Below are 20,899 nucleotides of genomic sequence, written 5' to 3'. Positions count from 1 at the left end.
AAAGCCGGCTGTCCTCAACCTGAGCCAGTAATGTACGCTGGACTCGAGCCAGCACTCGGCTCTCAGGTGTCTTTCCACACTTCCAGGGACATGGTATCTATCCGCACTTGATCCGTGCAGAGCCAGGCTCACCAGCTCTGAATCCACGACAGCACAGCGATGGTGCTTCCTCGGGATCCAACCTGCCCCTGCCCCTGACCTCAGCCGTGTTGCGAAGTGTGGTCCATCCAGAAGGCTTCCGTCCCCAAACTGTCATCCATACCGTGGTCTTACCTGCCCCTCCACTTGCCGTACACCATTGCTCTCACTCTCTCACAAAACACGCAGGGACTGAACGGCATCTCTTCGGCTACTCCAGGCCGAAAAAAAAATATATCTGAAACCACGACCCTCATTTTCAGTAATGTGAGCATTCAGCTCCCACTCTCAACGTTTAAAATCAGGCCACAAATCTGTTCCTTTTCACGCCTGCAGATGGTTGCTTCATCTCCCTGCAGATGGTATCCTGGAGTCAAGGCAAGTGGCTTTCACGCAGAACTCCAAGACTACTATTTGACAAAACCCCATACGAGATGAAATGTAGTCTTCCAAGGAAAGACAGAAGGCTATACTTGTGGCAAAAATCCTTTATTAAACTAGATTTTGTAGATTCCTTTTGACATTAGAAATTCTAAATGCAAATTACAAAACTGCATTTCAGTAAAAAAATGAAAGTTATAGTTAACAGCAAAATTACAACTTTATACAAATAAATTTTTTTTTAAATTTAAAAATAGACATCAATATCTTCCAATGTACTGGTCCTAACAGCTTTTTCAACGGATAGCTGCAATACTAGGTCTTTTCCCATGCATATTCACATCCAGTCATTCAATCCTCTGCACAGTTTATTCAGCTGAAATAGCACAAACAGTTGGGCTTTGGTTGGGTTTTATGTGGTGGGGTTTCTTTTCAAGAGAACGTGATTCTTGGGAATTGTGGCAAGCATCAAAGAACTCTTCTTTGTTACAGTGTTCATACTCTGTCCTCTCCTCAGGTCTGCAAAGAGGGTAGTATTTTTCTGGAAACATGAATTGCATTTGATGACATAAGCATCAGTAACGTATGGATAATTTCTCACACTTACAATGACCCTTCTTTGCCATTACCAACAATCAAATTGTTCTCCTGTTTACCAACCACATTTTATGCCAAGATTAAATACCAGTTTGGTTACATCTCACCTCCTCGGGTGAAACCTTATAGAATACATGTTCTGCTAAGCATGTAAAGATGTTCCCTGACATCGTACATACTCACAACAGTGATGTTCCAGATGTTCTAGTGATGTTCTAGGTTATGACTAGAGCACCTGGACATTGTTAAAATGGGGACTCCCAAGTCACAATGGTTTCCAATAGCCACAAAAAAATGCCAGTTAAACTTTGCCTGAGGTGTCCTTCAACAGGCCTATAAAAACATTAAGTTTAAATAAAATTGTCCCACATACTGTTAAAAGCAAAAGCCAAAGTTATTAAAATATTATCAAGGCATCTTGAAATATTTTTTTTAATTACTTTTGCCCTGCTACTTTCACAATCAACTGAAATATATTTTTAAACACTCACATTACTTAGATGGACAACTTTTTTCATTGCATCTCTGGGCCTTTTTTATTTTCCCTCTTTACTGTAAGGTTACTCCTCAATGCTAGCGCAAGCACTACATTTTGTACAAAAAAGGTAGATAATTTTCCAAAATCAAAAATTGGGATAAATGTTAAAATGCCTTGTAAAAAAGAAACCAAAAGTCACATGTTAAAGGCTACCAGTCATTGCAACCACATGCTGTTGAAGAATAGAACAGAATAGAAAGTGGTACACAAAATAGGTATTCTAACAGTCGCACGTTATTTCAGAGTGCTGGTGGCAATACTGCTAACTGCTACTTGAATCAAAAGTACAAGATGATACAGAATTTACAAGGTACCTCAGGATTCTCACTGCTGGAACTGCAAAAGACATCAGAAAAGATGGAAGTTCTAAAATGTAACCTACGTCGAAACACTCTTTTGAAACAATTGTATTTGATAGAATTCACCCCACTATACATTATAAAAACAGTCAAAGAAATAGAAGTCCAGTGGTATTTTTCTGGACAGTTTGGCAAGTAGCTGAAGGCATGGAGATCTTTACTAACAAAAGTCTACTTTCTTTCTCTCTCTGCACTGGTCTTCCGCTCCGTTCTATACCCAGCTCAGCACAGCTTCTAACCACATGCTTAAGCTCCTACGGAAGAGAAAGGCTGAACTTACCACATTTTCTCCAAGTTGGAACTGCAACGCCTCATCCCGAGTGGCTGAAGCTGATGGGGGCTCTGTTGCTAACTTAAATAAAGGCAAGGCCGTTTCTGCCCATATTACAATTTTAAACCATTGTTTTCCACCAAAGTTCAGTCTGTAATCAAACAACTTATACTAGGCGAATGATCAGCTTATAACCAGATAGCGTATTCAGAGTACCTTGGTGAACCCTCAACATGTACCCAAAACGGACGATGGAGAGAGGGAGAGAGAGAGAAGTAGTTCATATTGCTCTTAAGCTATGCGCTATTCTGCTGACTTTGACAGACTGGAGAAAACAAACTCTCCCAGTAAGGGGTGGAGCTGAAGTTTTGCCCCAAACATTTTTTATGCATTTATCCAAACAGGACTAAGAGACAAAAAAAAAAAAAAAAAAAAAAAAAAAAATGAAGGACACTGAACCTCAGTGGGAACAGCAGCATTTCTGAAGAGTCCTAGCCCTCTTCCACAGACTGTTTATGCACTTTTTATTCTTTAATCTCTTTCATCCCCTTAATCTTGCATTTTTAGCTTGCAGTGGTGATTTTGAAAGAGGCTCAGGAAGTGGCGACTTCAAGAATTGCTCCTGAGCACACTGGTTAGAGCATTTTCTGGGGAAGTGAGAGTCAAGCGCACTAGTCGTCCCCTTGCTAAGCCAAAAGAAGGTAGAAAGCTGTGTTTCTCATCTCCAGGGTAAACTTGTCAACAACAAGATTATGATGAACAGATGGGCAAGGCAACATGCTCGTCTTTTGAACTGAAATCTAAGCTGTCTTGGTCCATGTCAGGAATGGTGTGAACATGCTGAGTGAATCAGGCCCCCTCCCAAAACAACCAGAAGCGCTGGCACTTCCCTGTTTACAAGCACATGACTGTAGGGCTTGGGCTCCCAGCAGCTCAACACGCAACGCTTCTGAGCGTACACGGGGACCTTTGCTGGGCAACTCCGCCAGCCGGGCCAACCAACAGGGATTACGCTTTAAAGGGCTGCCCCAGAGAGCTGCATCTCCATTCGTCATAAACAGCAGCACTAAGGACAACCCATTCAGGAGCAAAAGGAAGTGTCTGGTCCAAAAGAACAATCCTAGCTCTGCTGTGGCAATTCTAGCATCCGCAGCCCTGGAGAGCTGTCAGTCTGAACTGCTGGCTTGAGTCCAAGTGCCAGAACGACATCTCAGTCCGTTTTAGGCACTGTCACAGAGGACGGAGCACGGGCTTCACCACACAGGACATGGTGCAGTGGCAGACAGCGCTGCTAATGCTGTTTGGGCAGCACAGATCTTTTGTGTACCACCACTGTTTACCAGAGCAGCCCAGAGAGAAAGAAAGAAGAGCTAAAAAATACAAAACTTACTATGAGTCTACTATTCCAGTAAGAGTCCCTGTGATTAAATATTATTCAAGCTTTTCTTCTGCTTGAAATCACCATGTAAAGATTATTGTATCTGTTGAAGCATGACAAACTCATTTTTAAGTCTACCATACATTGCATTCCCTGTGTATATATTACAGTAAGTATGGATATTCAGGAAATATCATGTCTTTCAGTTTGTCAGCAACTTATACAGACACATTTTCAAGTGAAACCTATTTCTATGCACAGCTTTTATCACAGAAGTTCCTTGCTTATTACTACCCATGCACATAAATGGCAGAATGCGCACACGCATATGGATTCATACACAAATTCTATGTGCATATAGTTCCTGGATAAAATTTACTGCAAAAGTGATTTAAAATGAAAAAACCCTCCCATTAATCCTGAACCTATTAATATTATTCCTAATACACAACTCATACCTGTTCTGAAATACCCTTACAACAAAAATTAAATGGTTTATTCTAAAAAATTCGTATGTCTTTCAAGAGGCAAAGATATAATTACAAGTAGTAATGCATTCCAGAAGATATTTCTATTAAAAAAAGTGTTCTGATCGCTTACTGGAAACACTTGCCAAAGTACATGTGTTTATATTTAATTCTGGGGGTTTTGTTTGGGGTGCTTTGTTTTGGTTTTGGTTTTTTACACCGGTATTTCTAGGTGCTGATGCAACAGCACCAACAACAGAATAACTTTTATACTCCCAGACTTTCCAGTTAGGCAATTACTACTGTAGTATTAGCATTCACTTTGATGCTAAGCATACATTTAAAATGTCTCACAGACAATCGAATTTTCTCCAAGGAAATCACCAAATTTAATAAACACAGAATGAAGACACATCACTATTAGACACCTGTAAAAAGAAACAGTACTCAATTTGCTCTGTTTAAAAAGCCATAAAGGAAGAAATACTTTTAATCCTGTAGATGTTGAAAAAAGCATGGGCATTTCCTGCAAAATTACAGTATTAGCTATGTGTAAGTAGAGATTGAACTACAGCATTGTATTTTTCCCTTCAATAGATCACAGTAAGTCTGCAAAATTACCAAACACACAGCTGGTCTTAATGCACAGTGCTTTACATGCAACTGTCATCAGTATCACAGGAAGTTTAGAAAGGAATAATGGCAACAGAACTGGTCAACCCATCACAAAATAACCACCAAAAAAACATCAGACTTTTGAAGAAACCTGGAAATGTTTAGCTCTCGAGTGTAACTGGATCTGAAATACCGTAGTTGCCGAGTTCCTACCTCCCCCTGTGCTCTTCTGAAGAATTTCGCACAAAGTTCTGAATCACAAAATAATTTTGTACAAAGTACTATGTTTTAAAAGCACAGAATCCACAGCAATTAAAATGTGTGAAGGTCAAAAGACAGACTGGGTATGCTGAAAAGACAGTTATATTTAAAAATTGTACCTTAACTTCCCTTTAAAATGTTGTATACTGCTCAGCAGAATTCTTAACCTGCATTTCTGAGACTTCAAATCCTGTAAGTGTCTTCTTTTTGCAGGTTCAAAAAAGGATCCATTCCACACAAAAATTTTCTTGGAAACTTACTGACAAAACCACTTGCTGTAAATTGAGACCATTTCTAATAAAATATCGTCCTTTAAAACAGATTACAAAATGCTATTGCAGTTGTTCAAAAAGTTTTTAGCTGTAATCTGACACCTCAGTTTCTATATTCCTCTTCTCAACAACCCTTCAATTCAGCATGACTTTCAGGCAGCCTGGTTTTATTTCTGTGAACCTGTGAAACGAGAAAAGATGAAGCTTCAACATGAAAGCTGTGTGCAATGCCATCTCCTTCAGGCCTCATCAAACATACGGAAAGTGATAAGGTTCTCAGTCAAGTACATGTGCATGTGAGAGTCAGGAAATCAGCATCATGTCCTCTGGATGTGACAGTGAAGGGTCTGGAGAGAAGAGCAGGAAACAGCAGGAACTAAGAGGAAGATTTTTTTAAAGAAAAAAAAACCAAAACTGCCCAATATTCTTGGTTATATCCATTCTACTCCTCTTTTGTGCTCCCTTTTCATTCCCTCTTCTTTCAAAACAGATTTTGCCCCTTGTCTTCTATAGAACGTAAGAAGGAAAAGGGAAGTCTTTGCTATTTCCGAGTTCCACCTTCACAGTCAACTTCATATACTCCTGTAACCAAAAAAAAAGCTGCAAACACACTGATGCCAGCCCAGACTTGCTAAATTGCTGTCCCACATATGAAGCTGAGCGCTAAAGCAGGTATTGGAGACCTATAAAAAGCAGGATTAACAACTTTTCACAGTAAAGCTAGCAACCTTGAATGGAAATATGTAATTAAACTATGTTAGACAAGCTTAAATCATAGCATTTCCATCTATCTTGGAGGAAAGGTGCCACATGTAAGGCAGTTGCGTGTCACACAATTGCACTGGATATGTGAAAGAGCAGACCTATTTTAACCTGAAACAGCAGACCTTTCCTAATCCGTTTAGTAGTTTAACAGTATTCTAAAACTAACTTCAATTTTCAGTTAGTTAAATGTGGGTTAAGAAAAAAAAAAAAAAAAAAAAAATCTATCAGTAACAAAAATCTAAACTCACCTGAAGTTGTGGCTTGTGAGGTATCTGATAGCTGCTGGTCTGATGCGAGCAACTCCTCCCTGACTATGGCTTCCTCTTCCCGTGATAACACAAAGATACGGTTTACCACCGGCCTGCTGGTACTCTGTAACAGCAGGGATGGTAACGGTTAAAATCGTCCCTCAGCAGAGACCTGGCGTTCAGTATAGCCTTCCCATCCATTCTGCTGAAACCTCTCAGGAGTGAGTTCGAACTTTGCTTTCCCATGCTGGCTGTGCACCTTGTACATAAACATAGCCATTCTTCCCCTCTTCTGAAATAGGTACTCTGAAAAAATACAGTCAAGCCTTTTAAATCTAGATTGCTTGCAATATGCATGTTGTAATCATCACAAAACCCTTCTGATTTCATAGCAGCTTTATGGTTTCTATCATCTAATCTTCACTTGGAATTTACATCCTGTGATGCAAATTAAAACTGCAAAAATAAAAGAGGTGGGTGTAGCTTAGTTCATTTTTAAGTAACGCTTCTCTCTATTGTTTTACTTTTTATCTTAAATTAATGTGAATAAAGAGATAACATTTTACTGCATAAAGAAAGAAAGGAGGAAAATAAATGTCAAAAACTGTGTGGATTTATAAGTCACACTTATTTCGACTAACTTCTACTATGCTGGAGCACGTGAATCAACAGATCAACACATCACGTGAGCGTTATTAAGGCGTCTATCCCTGATAACAAAAGAAATCACTCTCCTCCCAGAGATCACAGCAACCAAAACTGATGAAGAGTTTTCAAAGAAGGGAGTAAATAGAAATTAAACAGGTTTCTCACAACACGCCAAGATTTGCCAGTTTACGATTATCAGTTTACACAACATCTTTCCTCAACTACCCCCTCTCTCTTGCTTGACTTTATTTGGGTTTTATATTAGTTTACTGTTAATTCTCCCAGGACTAAGTGCCTGGTCTCGATCCCTTTCCCATGTATGCACACCGAAATAACTATTTTTTAGACGCAAGTGAATGGATGGAATAGAGAGCCTCTACCGTCATTACAGGACTCCTGATGAAAGCGCAGCTCAGGGAATTTAGCTCTAAACAGCATGAGGTTACAGCTTAAAGTATACAAACATCATTTTAGAAATAGCACAAGATAATGCAATTTAATTATCTCTGATGTGTATTGAAAGAAGAGGATTGTCTAAGGCCCTACCGAACACTTTTGTTTCTACTGTGTGGAGTAGCCATTTCAAAAAAGTAGGTTCGTGCAGTGGTACCTTCCGTAAGAAATATTTCTCATAAAAGCATTCTCAGTGTGCTTAAATTTATAGGGTAAACTAATAATGCAGGAAATGTGTCTTTTTGCAGCAAGAACACTCATGAAGTACTTGAACACTCCACTGGGAGAAAAAACAAGCCCTCAAGCAAAACTGCACAAAATGACATTTATGGAAGCAGCAGTATTCTCATCTCAAGAGATCCTGCTGACAAATCGATACGAAGTTACTGAAAGATAGCTTAAATCACACACTTTCATGTAAAAGCTGAAGACAATATAATCATTGTGGTTAGAATTCCAACAAAATGATTTTTCTTTAAAGATTAAAAAAGCAACATAGTTCTGACAAAGCAATGCAAAGCTGACACAAATGTTTGCATTACCACCTCTCTCAAAAATACCAGGAAGAACAGATCAAGTCTTCGATTAAAAAAATCAACATAAACAATAAAAGAGAAGGAAAAGGAAGATTTACAAATGGGGTGGGGGAGGCGCAAGATAGAGCAAAAAAAAAAAATCATTGCCATGTCAAGAAAAACAATTCCATGAGGGAACTTTGAAAATAAAATAACACAAAAGCCAGTCGTTTTTACATGTTATTAAGTTACATTCATTCCCTCTGATATTGCTATATATTGCAATTATTTTGTAGAAAAGGAGGAGAACAACTTTTAGGGGGCAAGAATTATTAGCTTATTCCTACCTTCACTTTTTTCCTGCAGCACTCTGGACAACTGATTCACAGCTTCATCCACATGGAGACCATGCAGATCCAACACATTCATTGGCAGCAAGGAAGTGTTTACTTTCTCAAAGATTTGCACAGCAGCAGCATGGTTGGCTTCTTTCATCTTCTGCTCGTGAAGGCGACCCTTTATTCATAAGCACAGCAACTATTACACGCTGAGACATAATCTAAGCTCCACACTGGTCGTTGGGTTCAAAATGACAGTACTGGCAGGGTGCTTTTAGCTCACAGTTTGAGGCAGTAAAATTTATAATCGCAACAGAACTTCTGGAAGAGGCTCAGTGAGACCTACTTGCAAGGAGATTTCATGAAATCTGTTCTTAAGAAACTACTCAAAGCTGGCACAAAGAAGAAATTACAACAAAAGCCTTACAAGAAAGAATAAAAGCCAGAAAAGGTACAAAACTATAAGGTCTTTAATAAGCTAAAAAGTTACACTCCATGCTGATTTTCAGATTTATTATCCTAACAATAGAATTTTACCTTCTGAAAGTATTTTGCTAAAAATTTAATGAAACAATGTCAGAGAAACTGCTCAACAGCCCCGGAAAAACCTGCTGAGTGTTATAGTCAAGGAGAACTCTTCTGAAGGCATTCCCTAAAAATCAGACAAGCCAAGGGCAAACCTTTTTCTTTTTTTTTCTTCCCCCTCAATAGTTGCCTATTATCTCTCCTAGTATTTGTGACAGATCTCTTACAACAGACAAGGTCAATACAGTCCCTACTTGAATTAGGGACAAGGAATAGGACAGGGTTATTCACATTACACATTGAACAAGTACCAACTATTCCCCATGAACCTTGCACTGATAATATCTGAGAGACTGACGCAACAAATCATGTCTTCGAAGATCTATAGGCACAGTCTGCAAAGGAATGGAAGACTTAATTCCAGGTATTGGACTGACAAGGGCTCAAGAGAACAGAAGTGACAGTCTGTCTTATGCTTTCTTGAAATGGATCATCTGAAGTGTATTAGCGTCAGACCAGAGACATCAGCCCCGTCACCCTTACTTGCAGAGGGTTCCCAAGATAGGCTAAGGCCACCAAGCAAAGTATTTTTCATTAACAAAGGTAGCTTGGTTTGCCTTTTTACTATCTAAAAGAAAATATATAATAAATTTCCAGAATGTACTTGTTGTCACGGCTAAGTATGAAAGTAAGACAGGACTTGAAATTACTTTTCTATTTAAAATCATGCAGACCTTTCTTTAGAATCTCTCCAGACTTCAAGAATACATAAACCAAGAATATAAAGAGTTCATTGTAAAGACTGATAATCAGTATTTCCTACATGCATAGTAACCATCTAAACATTGAGTGATAGATTATACCAATTGTGTGAAATCTTTAAGATATTAAGCCAATTCAAGTGAGTCGTCATTACATTTTTGTTCTGTCATAATGCAGTTCATAGTTTAGAAGTAAATGATTCTATAATGTGAACTCTTACTAAATTTTTATATGCCATTAGATCGGAGAAAAACTACAGCCTTTAAAGACAATTGTAACAGAATTTTTAAGAGCAATCCGAATGAAGTGTGAATAGAAGGGTCTCGCATGAAGGCACCAAGAAACCCACGTATAGGAACGCTTACAAGAACAGTTAATACTTATAATCAACAATATGATCAACAGCAACCAAATTGGTATGTACCAAGAAATGTGCTTGAATCGAGACCAGAGAACCTGTGCTCCAAGGCCAGAGCACACAAGACCGATCAGCAGCAGATCTACACTCCAAAATCAGATGGATGGCAAAAAGCACGGCATACCACACCACATTTATTGCAACCCAAGACGGACTGCAGCCATAGTCAGAATGAGGAAGCAAAGACAGCAGGCAGCAATCTTGCCCAAGATTTACGGAGGATGAAGCAAGCAAGATTCTGAGGCAAAAGATCCCATCTTAACACCTGTCGGAGTCTTAAAAAACACAGAAGACGTGTCTAAAAACAGTTCATCACCAATTAAGAGGAACCCAAGGGACACAACAGAGGATTCAAAACTGATATCTGTTGCAGTCCATGTCACACATGAGTGACCCTGGCCAGACCACACGGACACAAATCTCGGTGCTTACAAGTATGTGGATGCGAGAGTGAGGATCTATGAGAAAACAAGCACATGTGACTAAGAACTAAACACCACTCTTCATGAGGTCTCCCACTGAATTTGGTTACATTGGTTTCCTTTATCAACATCGTTACTAGTGAAAGGGCGTTTACTCATAAGGTGATTCTCAATATAACACTTAAACAGGGAACAGTAACTGAGCATATTTATCAACTCTAGTAGGCACAATGTTTTTCTTATCACTTCCAATTCAGTTTTTAAGTAGCTCTCTAAATTTAGACAAAAAGCACAATATTTATATTTACCTGACGTGCATAAAATGCTGCCACAGGCTTCATACCCATACGATAGGCCTCCCCAGCCTTTTTCAAACATTCCTGTCTCTTTTGCTGGTGACAAAAAGCTTCTGCTCTTAAATCGTCATATTGTGGATACTCAAATTCTTGAAACATTTCACTCAAAGGATCATCCTCTTCCTTACTTTTTTTTGCCTGTAGGAATTTGCAATGTTGAAGCTAAGTATGCATGGTAGGGTGTTTTCATTAACATAGCTTTGGATATGTTTGTAACTACTGTTTAAAAAAAACAAGAATACCTTCTTCTCCCGGTTCTTTGCAGCACTGTAGGAAGAAACAATTTCATTTTGATGAACACTTTCTTGAGCTATCACTGTTTTTACAGGATCTGCCTCCAGAACACAGTTCAGAAACTGTTCAGTTTGTTCTAAAGAGTAGCTGTAAAGGATAAGTAAAATCTGTGATTTTAAAAATACTGTAATAGCAGCTACATTTATTAAAATGCACATTACTAACCTTGATATTGTTACAGAAATAGATGACAGTGGAAATAAAAAACTGGAATGGGATTTTCCTCCTTGTTACAAAACAGCCTGTAGACTCGCTCTACTGCATTACATCAACACACATGCAGTCTTGCTTGATTGAAACATAAATGAGGGGCACTTGACTATTAACAGGACAATGAAATACTAAAGTAAATTTCATCCTACCTTCATCACACAGAGTTAGTTTAGAAGTAAACATTGTTTTTTGGGCTGGATAAGTTACTTCATCTTAAATTGTCTGTGGTCAGGGTTAGACAGTACAAACTAGTTTAAAACTAGCTCAGTTTTCTGAAACCATTATTCAGAAAAGTCCCTGTATTTCCAGTCAAGCTTTGCTATTAAATTCAATGAAATAAGAATAGGACATCAGTTGCCATCAGATTTCTAATAATCCCTCTTCTTTATTCTTCTTGCTGTTCAGTAAGCAGACAAGAGGAAGACTGATCAAAAATAAAGATAGATGTCTGGAAAGGCAACACTGCAAAGAGAGTTCAGATTGTGAAAAAAACAAGAGATGGTGACATGTCTGAGCTACAGAAATGGATGAAGGACATATTTTAAACATGGCACAAGGAATGTTTTTTGTAACAACCTGCACAAGCAGAAAGACTGACACGTAGGCATGCAAACCCTTATGCAGAGACAAACATTCAATTGGCCAAGGTTGAAAAAAGAAGTTTTTTTTGAAAAAAGGTTCAGTTCGCAAGAACTTGGATTTAAGAAGGCAGCCACATAGCCCAGAAATATCGTGCAGAAAAGAGGAGAATGTCAGCAAAAGAGATGAAGAGATCCCTCATTCCTTCAGAGCTGCTGTAGTAACCAGGAAAGTACTCACAGCTAACATCTGGGGCAGATGCCATTTTCTGTGAACCCACTATTACCACCCCCACTAATTTCTCCCACTTAATTTAAACCTCAGCTCTAGAGCAAGTACACAGTTCCACTGACAGTCAGTCAGACGTCAATAGCCAGACACATTCTTCTCCCAATGAGAGAAACAGTCTACTCCCCAAAAAAAGAAGCAACTCTACACATAGAGGTTTTTATGCCCTTTTTTTTTGCCTTTATTTAGATCTACAAGAAGTGTGCTAGTTTGGAAAAAGCCATTCTTTAGCAGTATCTTAACTCTTTAATATTTAAGACAGTAACTGTGCACTACAGAGTGTTATTAAGTACCCACTTTTACAAAGAACTTTAAAGATTTCTTACTTGTTATCCTTGAAGATATCCATTAAGAAATTTTGATTAATAGTTGGAAACATCTCAAAAAGTTGCTTCTCTTTTAGTTTAGCAGCACAGTCTTTTCTAGCCATAGAAGGAACACGATTCTACCCAGAAAACAAAGGAAAAATATTACAAGTTCTTGATTAAAACAAAATATGGTAACAGTGTAGCCAATCCAACTTTACTGTTACTTGTTAATATTTCAGAAAAAATCTACTCAGTAAGTATGCACCCACAGCAATGACAACATGCCAATATCAGCCTGCCACACTGATTTGATGAGAATAAAATAGGGACAGGTGAGTCGTATTATACACCAATGCAGTACTCTGCAGTCATTTGAAGTCACTCAGCTGGAGGTCTCTCAGAACGTGGACAAAGCAAAGGAGGAATTTAAGTTTTGGAATGCATTCCCTGCTACTCTATCTAGCCCAATGCTAAGCTTGTGCACTACTCTATATTGAGGGCCTGGGGTTGAAAGAACGTTTTATTATTAAATAGGGTAAACAATTTTGTTTTGGTGTATCTGAAGTTGTACTGTAATAAATATTCATAGTTGTGAAGACATGCTGAGAAGAAAACATAATTATAGCCCAGAATAAAATGGACTGATCATTCTAACACTCAAAGTTAAAAAAAAAAAAAAAAAAAAAAAAGGTGGTCAAAACAAAGCCAAGCTCTGTGAATCCAAACTGAAAAGAAAGCTGCAGACATCACATTTGTTATTGTCAGTAAGCCACATACATGCAGTTCAGAGAAAGAATCCACAAGCCGTTCTTTCAGAGTACAGGCTAATCCATCCAACTTTCTGTATCAGTAGAAACAAAGCTCCTCTTTTTTAGGACAGCTAGTTATCAAGAGACAATTACAAATAAAATGCTGCTTCTGAACAACTGCCGGGCAGCAGAGGGCAGCATTATGCCCACGCCAACCAGACAGGGTACAGGAATTGTGTGGAAGATTGAGAATTCACAAAAATCTTTTTTAAAAATTACGATTTTCTGACAGGTGGGTGCAGAAACCTGTTTGAGATTAAGCTCAAGTATTTTTTTAAATGTTTCATCTGTTAGGAATGTTGTGGGTTCTCCTTACAAAAAACATTAAAATCAATTCAATCCACTTCTAAACAAACAAGGCATAGAACTAATTAAGAACTTTTTTTGATATTGCTTTCCCAGTAAAAAGTGTGGGAAATCACACTGATCTTTGTTTTTAGGTGAGCAATCAAAAAACAATTCAACCAAACACAAATGCTAACCTGTATAGTGAAATGCACCATGATCTGTTTGTGAAACAATCAAAATGTTACATTTTAAGATGATTTTTATATTTTTAAAACAGAAACATCTACCACAAGGAAATTCTTGTATCACAATAATCAATAATTCTAATTGGGATGCATTTGTCTCATGAATTCAGGCTGTAATCAGCAGCACAAAGATGAGTCACTAGGTAAGACATACTCTGCCACATTAATACTAATAAATCTAAACAGCATAAAAAACTGGTGCTACCCATACCAGGTCCTGTTTCTCCTGCATAGCTATTTCTTCAGAAATTATCTGTCGGAGAGAAACTTTCTGAATCTGAGCATTCCAGTGATCCATAAAAGGAAAAACGTCTGAAGTTGCTGGTTTTTTAGTCTGTACGTCATTAGATGAGTCTGAAACCCAGCTCATTTCTTTCTTCTGTATTTTACCGTCTGCATTCTGAGATAAGAGCATTTCTGAGTCATCTGTATCTATCTGTTGAATCACAGTAGGACCTTCAAAAGCAATAAAAATGAGGTGACAAATAAAACAATTATTAGCTTAATTATACAAGCAAAGCCAAAATAATTAAAAGTTTTTCATCCTAGACGGTTTGGGTTTTGTTAAAACAATATTATTAATGCTAAAACAGAAAATGACACATTGTTTTCACCTTCCTCATTCTATTTTCCAAGGATTTTCTGATCATCTTTATCTGTTTTGTAAAACAAAAGCAAAACCATCAGACAACTCCACCAAATTGTCAGGTGCCAAGACATCTCTTACAACTGTAAACTACCTTGCACAAATATTAAGTAGGGAGGTTTGTTTGTTTTTATAAAAGAATTACTGAGTTACATGTTTACATGTTTACCTGCCTTTCCTCTACAACTTAAAACCAGATGCTTAACAGTCTGGTTTTACACTTCTAATTAATGCTAACAGCACTGTTTGGTCATTAGAGTGGAGAGTTTGCACCCACACTGCAATCCAAGCCCTCAACCAGGTCCTATGCAAGAGTAGTGGGGTCCTGCTGTAGAGGGACATTTCTTCTGGGAGCTGAACGAAAACTAGATTGCTAGAGATTTGAACACTTTCTGGACAAGGACATATATCCCCCTGTTACAATCAATTCCCCCCGACACAGACAATAACATGTGAATGTTGTATTCCTGACCTCCTTCCCTCACCTGCAGGAATCATATTCTGCTAGTAATTCTCTGGCCACGCCTTTTCTTGCCACAGAGATTACAGAAATCCTACCAAACAGCTGCCTGATCCAGCCAGAGTTTCTCTTTCAAGTTCTCTGAAGTACACAGAATGATAGGCTGTTTGCTTGCATCTACCTGGGACTAGTGGCTCTGCTTATAAGTAACTTATTTTTCCCCCTACACCTCCATAAGAAAATGGTAAATGGAACCAAGGGTAATACATAAAAGCTTAGCTTAATAAATTAATCCATCATTTTTCAATAGACAGAATATTTGCAACCTTACTGAAATTTCAAAGACTTAAATACTTATTATAATGAGAATTAAGTATTTTTACAACTGAAATATAACATACCTCCTGCAGACAACTTACATGATTCATCTCGCCTCTGACGCTTCTAAATAAAAATAGCAACACCATGAACGTTATAAGTAAGCTATAAATTTTGCAGTGAAATTTCACATGTGTTAGCTCCTAAGTAAACCAGCTTCAAAATAACGTCTCATATTTCTCAAAGATTGGATATTTTCACAGAAATATATTTAAGAAAAATAATTATGAAGTTTAACAGATAGAACTGTCTTGCCGAAAACACATCAAACTAGAGAAACTTGCTCCATTGCTAAGATTTCATAACCTTAATTAAATACACCAAACAAAAATTTTGCCAAAAAGCATTCCAAGTTTCATAAGGCTATGAAGGAACAGAGGTTAGAGAACTCTTCTCAATTAATATACATAGAGATGTTTCGTATACATAATTATTCATAAAAAACCCTCTTCTTACACGTCAAAAAGCCAGTAATGATTTGTGGCCAGTGGAATTATTGATTGATCTTGTAGTGAAATTGTGCCTTATGAGGCTTCTTTTTTAAAAACCTTGCTTTCATGATGAGGCACTCAAGACATGCAGCTTCTTCACCCCTTAAACTGTCTTTCAACAGCTCTGATGATTATGACACACTGATATACTCCACATATTTTATGAATCACTATTGTATCGTTGCCATTGTTCTTGCAAAGATACATGTATCTTAGCCATTTAGACCAACACATAAGGAGACAAATGAACTAACACAGCGTGACCATGCCATAACGTATCATAAGCAAGAAATCTACTAACCAGAATAGATTCTTTCCATTTTTCATGAATCACTCTTGCCAAATTCAGATCAATATGAACAACACAGTCCTCAACTGTTAGTGATCCTTAGGGAAGAAAGAAAATGCATTCATTAAAGCATTCTATAAAAACTAAGTAATTAAAGTACAGTAGCTTATTAATTTGAATTCTGGAGATTCTGCACAAATTGTCATTCCCGAAAAAAACTTCAGCAATGGCCAAGTTAAAAAGAGAAAAAAAAAAAAAGCATTCTGCACAGATTTCATTATCTGGTGTTCAAAAACTCGGAAGGGGTAGGAAAAAACAAGTTGACATTAATTGCATCTTGTTGAAATACGACTCCCTGAACAACTACATTTTCCCTTCTTTCTTCCATTTTTCTAGCAGAACCTGCTTTTACAAAGCCACTGTTAATTTACAACCACAGTTTCATTCATGAAACATGTGACTCCCTCTATTTTATTGCAATCCACACACAATTTTTTTATGTAACCCGTACGTACGTGTGTGTGTGTCTGTATGCACGTATGCCCAACAGCAGTCACATCCCTCCTTTCAAACACACAAACTCAGAGAAGCAAACTCCAAGTATCCCCTGTAACTCTAAAGGAAACAGCAGGAATTATCATGATATCATAACATTACATCCTTTCCCTAAAAGATCTTTCTGAAATTGTTTCTCACCCTTTCAAAAATAAGAGGGCAAGAAGTGTGTATGTAACAAATAAAAAGGCAGGGCATATTTCAGACACAATAAAACACCTTTCTGCTATCAAAAATAAACATTTTTTGGAGAAGGAGGTAGGCATGGAAAGCAAAGAGGCCAGCAGACAAACCTACCAATAAATCAGGTATCCAAGGTTTCACAAGTAATCTTCAGGAGAAAAGAGGAAAAAAAAAAAAAAAAGAGAAAACAAACGAGATACATATTCCTTGTGTTTTCTGTTCTATCACTCTGACTTTAGTGATGCATGTTCAAGCTGCTTACAGCTTCCTTCATCATAGCCTCTCAGCAGACTAGTCTGTTTTCATCTTTTACGTATAGCCACACTTTATCTTCTCTCTAAACCATTAATCTTCTCCTTCCCCAACTTAACTGATGTCTAAAGCTTGCTTTCTTCTTTTTTTTTTCCTAACCAGTCATAACTTACATCTTCCTCACCATCTTAATATCCCTTCAGAGTCTGAATATAAGCCCAAAGGCTTGTTGCTCAAAATGCAAATAAGCCAATGTATTTTCTTACAATTTTAAAGTATGTGCATGCACAAAAAGACAAAAGCGGAAGGTAGCACTACTGCATTTATATTTTATACCACACTTAGTTCAGTTCCATTTTTGGATTAACAACAGCAAACAACAGTGTCACGAGGAACTGTGCAAATCTGTTTCCTAAAAATCAAGCATGAAGGGAATAAAGCAAGGACAAAGGAAGAAAGGTTTTCCCACACAAACTGAGCTTTTTCATAAAAATATGGATATCATTATACCCATACCTGCATCAATGCCAACAGGCCCAAATATTTCTTTCAATTGGAGTGCCAGTTCAGGAGGTAATGTTAGTTCTAGGCAATCTATGTTGAAGGCTGCACGAGATGCTGGTATTTGTATCTTGGCTTTAGTTCCATTACAGCTTGGAGTTTCAATTTCTTCTTTACCTCCTATCTCCCTGGAACTCCTCTGGGTTTCTTTATCTGTCTCCAGTTCTTTTTTGCTTCTAGGACCACCCAGAGGTGTATGATCCATTTCCAGTAATGAAGCAGTCATTTTGGAATTCTCTGCATTGCTTTCTGAAGGGTTGCTGTCACTTTTGTTATTTAATTCAAATTTCAGATCGGTAGAAGTTGTGTTAGGACCATGAGGCAAAGTCATGGGTATAAATAAACCTGCATCAAGTTGTGAGACTGATGGCTTGCTTATAGCTTCTTCAGCAGGACTCTCAGCCTCTATCTTCTGCTCTCCTGAAAGGGACGGCTCAATGATACCTGCTGCTGAGCTGCCTGCATCAGTTCTAGGGGCTGCATCTCCAGAATTTCTCAGTTCCACCACATCATTCAATGAGGTAGCAGTCAATGAGTCAGACATGTCAGTATCTGTCATGGTTGCCTTGGTAGCCCTACTTTCTGCAATGCTGAGTGATGAGTTCTCTTCTGAAGGCTCAGAGATATCACCAGACTCAATTATTTGCGGTGTTTGTTCACAGTCTTTGAAATTTTCACCATAATTTGTACTTGCCTTGATATCAAGGTGTGCAGCAACTGTCTCAGCTTCTCTTACTTGAAAGTATTCAGTATCAACATCTCTGCGTAACTTTTCATCAGAGTCTAACAGCAGACCTGTGGCCCAGTCTATGTCTTTGTTACACCTTTCATACAGATCTTTCAGAGCTTCAAATGAAACAGACTCGAAGAGCTTACATAGCATATTCAGCTCTTTAGATTCATCAATATTGATAAGTTCGCTTTCTTCCACAAATGTACTTTTATCATACATAACTCGATAGGGTATTTTTTCCTGAGAATCCGAGGCATTATCTGCGTTTTTGGGTTTGAAGCCATCTAGTCTGCCATGCAATATTTTGGTAGTCTCAGGAAAAAGCATTTTATTTTCTAACCTCCACAGAAGAGCGAAGTCCTGTGATTCAGTCTGTGAATGGCTACTTTTTTGTCTACATGAGCACGTATCATGTTTCTCTTCTGCTGCGTTAAGCACAGACAAGCGTTCCTCTTCTTTGGCATGGGGCAAATTGTTGTTTGTAAAAGTGAGGGCTAATTTGTGATGTTTTCTCATTCTCTTGTTTTGCTGGTTTTTTTTCTCACCTACTGTTTCGGGTTGGTGCATATGCAAACTCTTTGCATCCGGTTGTTCTGCAGTGTTCACAGGTGTCCCACGAAGCACATCCACAGTCTCAAGAGCATTTCTGTTAATGTCACCTTCAGCATTTCTACCTTCATCAGACTGATTTAGACTTGTCTTTCTCATTCTCCTTGACCTCTGTTGTCTCTGTTCTAATGAGCCTGAGACAGGCCAGTGTCCTATCATTTGCAATTCTGGTGTAACTTTATCTGAACTAACAGAGGAACAGCTAGAGGCTAGATTTTCTTCCTCATGTTCTTTTCCAAGAGTACAGGTCCCAGGCATGCCTGCTTGTTCTTTACCTAACTCAGGATGCTGCTGACTGGGCGTTTCACCTTCCTTATCACTCTTCAGAGAAGATTTTTCTAGTCTTCTAGCTCTTTTGACTCTCTGTCCCATTGTCTGTTCTACAGGCCAGTCACCCAGAAAGTTGAGTAGTTCTGGTTTTCCTGACATGTCAAAAGCTGAACTGCTTGGTTCCACTATGTCACTACTTTGTGTTGATTTTGGTTCCGTACACATTTCACCAGATTCTTCAACTTCAGTTTGAACTTCGGGAGTGTTATCATCACTGTGTTCTTCAACTCCTCCTGTATGAGAGCACACAGTCTCTTCAGTCGTGGTCATATCAACCTCATCCATTTCTATTTCAGTATCTTTTTCTATTTTTTCTCTCTTTTCTTCTTTCTTCTCCAAGGGTGGTTCTTCTTCTACAGAATCTGATAAATCAACATCCAAGTCATCTTGAACAGTGCTGTTCTCAGAATTGTGTTCCACTGAGTTATTTTCCATTTCTTTTTCCTCTTTCTGAAAATGTTCAGGACCACAGTTACTTTCTAATATTAGAGAAGTACTGGGAAAAGTTTTATCATCTTCAGCTAATTCAACAGACTCCACATCAGAAGCAAAAGGTTTTTCTTCCTTTACATCAGAATGTGCCTCTCTCTTTCTGAAAGACAAATTGGAATGCAAGATAAACCCATTTCAAACCTTCTTTAAGAACTTGTTGACATTTTTATTTTGGCTTGGCTATTTAATATTTTCAAATTACAGGTCAGAAACCACCTTTCAGGACAGTAATCATTCAGCTGGAGAACTCTAGTGAAAGGAAAACAAATTTAAGACTACTTAGCCCTAACCTCAACACTCCTTTATAAAAAAGGAATTAAGCAAAGTAGAACTTTTCTTGGTAAGTACCCCTTTTTTACTTCAGCATGAGGCTAAGAATACTTTCTCAGGAGTCTATTTTCCCCGCATTTCCAGCATTCAATTATGTACTAAGGCACTCTGCTGCCAGACATTTCCTCCTTCAGACCAGCACACCTGGTAAACATGCTTTTACTTAATGACTGTTGCTCTCTGCTAATGGCTCAATGCTAAAGAAAGTCTAGAAGTTAACTGGGAGAGGACGTGCCATTTCTTGTCATACCATTTTTCACAATCAACTACATTCCATTAATTATCAGTGCCCAAATACATCAAGCATGGGAAACCCAAATGAAATAACTACATTAAAATCTGATTTCCTCTGTATTGTTACAATGCATACACAGCATCATTCAGATTATCCACCACAAAATAGTCGTGTATACGATCAATATAAGTCTAGACAAGTCTAAATATACTCAAGAGCAAGTACATAACTCGTTACCACTACATGAAGCATCCACCTTCTACCACAAAGACATCATCTAATACCAACATACAGACTCAGAAATAGTAATCTGCTTATATTCGTGACTACATTCTTCTAAAAAGCATTTTACAGATTTTAAGTGTTTTGTATCTACAACACACATCCAACAGCACATTTCTATAAGTCAGTCAAGATTGGCTTATTGAAAAGTAACACATAGCCATACTGGAAGGTTTTCACAAAGCATGAGAAAGTTGACTAGATCCCTTGACTGCTCATTTCTAGAAATCCTCAAATTCTTAAAAATTAAGAGAACTACGTAGTGTATTTCTTTTTATTATTTGACTAATTTTTTAAATGCATTCACAGCATCAGTGCAGTT

The 20,899-nt window shown here is 38.0% G+C and overlaps 1 protein-coding gene across 9 annotated transcripts in view; it reads right to left on the bottom strand.

Annotated features, from left to right (window-relative positions):
- Positions 1-611: 611 nt before the first annotated feature.
- The window catches only part of N4BP2 (NEDD4 binding protein 2), a 44,712-nt gene continuing 24,424 nt past the window's right edge, over positions 612-20,899 (bottom strand). For 5 of the 9 annotated variants that reach the window (XM_075420724.1, XM_075420723.1, XM_075420725.1 and 2 more), the window contains 10 exons: positions 17,522-19,830; positions 16,028-16,113; positions 15,259-15,301; positions 13,963-14,207; positions 12,428-12,546; positions 10,970-11,108; positions 10,680-10,865; positions 8,254-8,422; positions 6,291-6,414; positions 612-5,458 (listed from right to left, as the gene is read on the bottom strand). In XM_075420724.1, coding sequence (XP_075276839.1) covers positions 5,413-5,458; positions 6,291-6,414; positions 8,254-8,422; positions 10,680-10,865; positions 10,970-11,108; positions 12,428-12,546; positions 13,963-14,207; positions 15,259-15,301; positions 16,028-16,113; positions 17,522-19,830 — 3,466 coding nt within the window. In that variant the 3' untranslated portion in view covers positions 612-5,412. The other 4 variants (XR_012763986.1, XR_012763987.1, XM_075420727.1 and 1 more) reach the window with 4 other exon arrangements.

This window comes from Opisthocomus hoazin, chromosome 5 (assembly GCF_030867145.1).
Source record: "Opisthocomus hoazin isolate bOpiHoa1 chromosome 5, bOpiHoa1.hap1, whole genome shotgun sequence".
In the NCBI taxonomy this organism is placed as follows: domain Eukaryota; kingdom Metazoa; phylum Chordata; class Aves; order Opisthocomiformes; family Opisthocomidae; genus Opisthocomus; species Opisthocomus hoazin.
This window is presented reverse-complemented; position numbering and strand designations above follow the sequence as displayed.